The sequence below is a fragment of the Mustela nigripes genome, chromosome 2, assembly GCF_022355385.1.
Source record: "Mustela nigripes isolate SB6536 chromosome 2, MUSNIG.SB6536, whole genome shotgun sequence".
In the NCBI taxonomy this organism is placed as follows: Eukaryota; Metazoa; Chordata; class Mammalia; order Carnivora; family Mustelidae; genus Mustela; species Mustela nigripes.
The window spans coordinates 8791454-8795662 of record NC_081558.1 but is presented as its reverse complement, the minus strand read 5'-3'; the positions used below and the strand labels follow the sequence as shown (position 1 = coordinate 8795662).

Here is a 4209-nt window from a genome sequence, read left to right as displayed (position 1 = left end):
AGCTTCCCCTAGGTGCGGTGGTAGGAGGGATTATATTTGAGGGGGCTATGTGAGCGTTCACACTTGGATAGGGGCTGGGCGATTCTCACTTAGGATGGATATCTCAGGGTGCAGCTGGCTGGGAATGGGGGGCCCCTTGGGTTTCTTGGGGCTTCTTGTTGACGTTTCCTTTTAGGGTAGCGGTGGGGCAGGTGGTGGCAGGATTCACATTGGACATGATTCCCCTTGAGGGGAACTTCTGCCTACGAGGGTTGCTGCATTAGGGTATAGTTTTGCCTCCAGTAACAGTTGCCAAAATGTGGTGCCTAAAACAAGATAGACGTTTCTTTCCATCTAACAGAAAGTCTGGATGGGTCATCCAGGGCCGGGGGAGTGACTTCGGAGTCATCCAGGCCTCTTCTGTCTCATTGTCTGCCCTCGTCAACATTCGGCTTCGACCTCGTGGCCCAAGATGGCTGCTCAAGGTCCAGCTGTCGTATTGGCATTGGAGCCAGTGGGAGAGGGAAAGAGGCAAGGGACGTGGCGCACATCTCTTTGGTCCTTTTCCATTGAGCAAACTGTGGTCACCCAGCTATTGCTAGCCTCAGGGAAGACTGGAAAATACGGTCTTTATTCCAGGTAGCCACTTGCCAAGCTAGAACCTGTTCTAAGGAGGGAAGACGGGGTAACGGTGGGCAGTGAGCGGACATGCCACACGCAAGTTAGGTGGTAACATCTGACATAGGAAATGGGAGCATCGCACCGAGGGGGTGGGGCAGGTTCCCATTTTATGAGAGGGGTTGACCTGGCTGTTAGCCCTTGTGAGTTGAGAGCCGGGGTGGGTATCTGCACGGCTTGCCTGTGTGCGGGTGCAGGCTCAGACTTGCTCCCATGTGCCCGCAGACACCCTTGGTGCAGGAGGTGCACCAGAACTTCTCAGCCTGGTGTTCCCAGGTGGTTCGCCTGTACCCAGGCCAGCGGCACCTGGAGCTGGAGTGGACAGTGGGACCGATACCTGTGGGGTGAGTGGCACCCACGGGGACTTCGGGGGTGCGGGCAAGGGCAGAGTGGGATAGGGGAAGCTCACAGTCTTGCCATCCCCTCGGGTCCAGTGACGGCTGGGGGAAGGAGGTCATCAGTCGCTTTGACACTGTGCTGGACACGAAAGGACTCTTCTACACAGACAGCAACGGCCGGGAGATCCTGGAGAGGAGGTGGGGTGACTGGGGGGAACAGGGTGGTCTGTGATGTGTGGGGGCCCAGGCTTGTGGGGGCATCTGCTGATCCTCTGAATGTGGGAAGGAGGGGATGAAGGGGGAGTGAGGCATGGGTAGACCAGGGAAGGGGGGCTGGACCCCAGCGTTGACCAAACCCTCCCCCTACCCAGGCGGGATTATCGACCCACCTGGAAGCTGAACCAGACTGAGCCAGTGGCAGGAAATTACTATCCAGTCAACAGCCGCATTTACATCAGGGTAACCCCCCATCCTGCTCCCCATGTCTTAGCCCCCCTCCACATAGTGGGGGGTCACTCTCATTCTTGGCATCTCTCAGCTGTCTTTGGTGGTCTCCACCATCCCCTGTGGTGCCTGCCTGGGGGCCATGGGCGGCTGGCTGTGGGCCCCTCACTCTCCCCTGGCCCTCCTTCCGCCAGGATGGCAAGACGCAGCTGACCGTGCTGACTGACCGCTCCCAGGGGGGCAGCAGCCTGAAGGACGGCTCTGTAGAGCTCATGGTGAGTGGCCAGAGCCCTGTCCCAGCCAGTTCCCACCCCGGCCCCCCACCTTGAAAGCTGGTTGCTGGTTTCTCTCTGTTCTCTGCTAGGTGCTCCCCTCCGTGTGTTGCCCCACTAAGCTGACACCTCCATTCCTAAGTGAAAAGTTCACTCCAAGCTTTTGTCCGGTCCCCATCTAGTTCCCCATCTCTTCCAGGCCCTCCCTTGCCCTACCCCGTTAGACCCTTACCTGCCTCTGTGCTAGTCCCCCGCTAGGCTGGGTCACCACTGGCGCCGGTGGCCCCCACTAGACCTTTCTCCGCTCCATCCTTCTCACTCTTAAGTTTCTTTTGAAATTAACATAAGCCCTTACCCAAATTTCTGGCCCAGAAATCGGCCAGAGGGACTCCTCATCCTCTCCTGACCACCCCCCCCCCCCCAGGTGCACCGAAGGCTTCTGAAAGACGACGGACGTGGCGTAGGGGAGCCGCTGCTGGAGGGCGGGCTGGGGCTGTGGGTGCGAGGGCGCCATCTCGTGCTGCTCGACAAGGTGTCGGCCGCTGCCACCAGGCACCGGTTGCAGGCAGAGAAGGAGCTGCTGGCCCCGCAGGTGGTGCTGGCCCCCGGTGGCGGCGCCCCTTACCACCCGGGAGTCGCCCCACTCAAGCAGGTGAGGGGGCTGGGGCCGCCAGATAGGACCCCAAGGAACCTGGCCTTAGAGGGTACCCACTCCGCCCGCCCCTATCTCGTTCTGGGAAGCCATAAACTGCCCCCACCCCCTTACCTCAGCCCCGTCGCCCTACAGTCCCGCGATTGCTGAGTCCCATCACACCAAGTCTGGGTCTTGGCACAGCCTTGGCTCTCTAACCTCCTGCGGGCTCACTGGCCCCACCCTCTCCACCTTTTCCTTCAGGCACGGTCCCGCCCCCAGCCCCGCCCCAGCCCGCCTTGCCCCACCCCCTGAGCTTCATCCCCGTCCTGTCTCTGGGGGTCTCAGGCCAGATCCCTTCGGCCCCCTTCCGGGCTCGGCCCACCCCTAGCCTGGCACCGCCCTTCCCTGGGTCTGTCCTAACCCCTCTTTGGCTTAACCCCCACGAAATCACGCCCCTTGAGTCATAGCCCCGCCTCCTAACCGCGCCTCCGCCCCACCCCCTTTGTGCAGTTCTCAGGGCTCCGCCGGGAGCTGCCTCTCTCCGTACATCTGCTCACGCTGGCCCGCTGGGACAGGACATCGCTGCTGCTGCGCTTGGAACACCAGTTCGCTGTAGGGGAGGGCTCTGGCAACTTGAGCTCCCCGGTGACCGTGAATTTGAAGGTGAGTAAGGCAGAAGTGGGAAGGAGACAAGACAGAGGCGGAGAGAGCAGGGAGAGGGGCAACCCTGCTCTGTCCCCACTGAGCCGGGCCCATCCACTGCCTACAGGACCTGTTCTCCGCCTTCACCATCACGGACCTACAGGAGACCACGCTGGCGGCCAACCAGCTCCGGGCTGGCGCCTCCAGGCTCAAGTGGACACCAGCCACAGGTGGGGGCCTGCCCTGGGAGCTGGGGGCTGTGTGGGAGGTGTGGGAATGTTGTGGGTGTGGGAATGTCCCAGCTAGCAGTGGCTCTGGAGGGTCTGGATGGGATTCCATGGGTGTCTAGTTCTGGGGTGAGGGCTATGCCCATTCACCCCTGGGGCTGGCATGATGGTCTTCAGGTAGGGCTTGAGGGTGAGAGGGAGATGGCCTGACATCGGGGATGGCATTCAGGGCCTGGGAGACGGTTTAAAATGGGTCTGGGACTAAGGCCCTGGGTACAGATTTGAGGGTGTATGGCTCTGTGGAGGCCGCGGGGAAGGAGCAGGAGGAGGGGTGAGGCAGAGGAGGTCTGCAGCCCTCACTTCTCTCTCGCACCTCCCCAGGCCCCGCGCCCCAGCCCCCTCCCCCTCGGCTGGACCCCGCTGCCATCACGCTGCAGCCCATGGAGATCCGCACCTTCCTGGCCTTGGTGCAGTGGGAAGAGCTCGGCTAGACGTGCTGGGGGCAGGCAAACTCGCCCGCTCGTCCTCCTGCTGCTGCCGCCACTAACAAAAGCCATTAAAATGCCACTACCAAGACTTGGGTCAGGGTGTGACTGAGTGGGGTTTTGCTTGTTTCTGGAGGGGGGGGGGTGTGAGGGGGAATGCACTGATGGCCTAGGAAGGTCAGCAGGCACTCTCTGACTCTTGATCTGAGGCCTTGCAGGGGAGACACCCCAGACTGCACCATCCATACCTGCTTCATCTGCCATGTCTTCGACTCCTCCTCCACTCCTTCCTCCACTCAGGCTGCGGCACAGCTGTCTCTAGAAGCTACCAAGGGTGGGCCTGCATGGGATACGTCGAGTATACGTATGCATACTCAGGGTATGAGTACGTTTCACAGTCTGCATGAGCACATAGACATTCTCTACATCTGAGAAGCAGATGAACCCCGGAGCCTTCCAGTCCTGGCCTTGGGGAATCCAGACCCTGAGGGCAAGGAATCCAGGAGGTCC

General features: G+C 60.8%; 1 protein-coding gene across 1 annotated transcript in view; it reads left to right on the top strand.

The window, feature by feature from the left end:
• MAN2B1 (mannosidase alpha class 2B member 1) overlaps positions 1–3790 on the top strand; it is a 16011-nt gene extending 12221 nt beyond the window's left edge. Inside the window, exons 17-24 of the mRNA XM_059389100.1 lie at positions 883–1001; positions 1092–1193; positions 1367–1454; positions 1634–1714; positions 2136–2363; positions 2856–3008; positions 3115–3217; positions 3596–3790. Of these exons, the coding sequence (XP_059245083.1) occupies positions 883–1001; positions 1092–1193; positions 1367–1454; positions 1634–1714; positions 2136–2363; positions 2856–3008; positions 3115–3217; positions 3596–3705 (984 nt within the window). The 3' untranslated portion in view covers positions 3706–3790. The remainder of the gene's footprint in view (positions 1–882; positions 1002–1091; positions 1194–1366; positions 1455–1633; positions 1715–2135; positions 2364–2855; positions 3009–3114; positions 3218–3595) is intronic.
• The last annotated feature ends 419 nt before the right edge of the window (positions 3791–4209 follow it).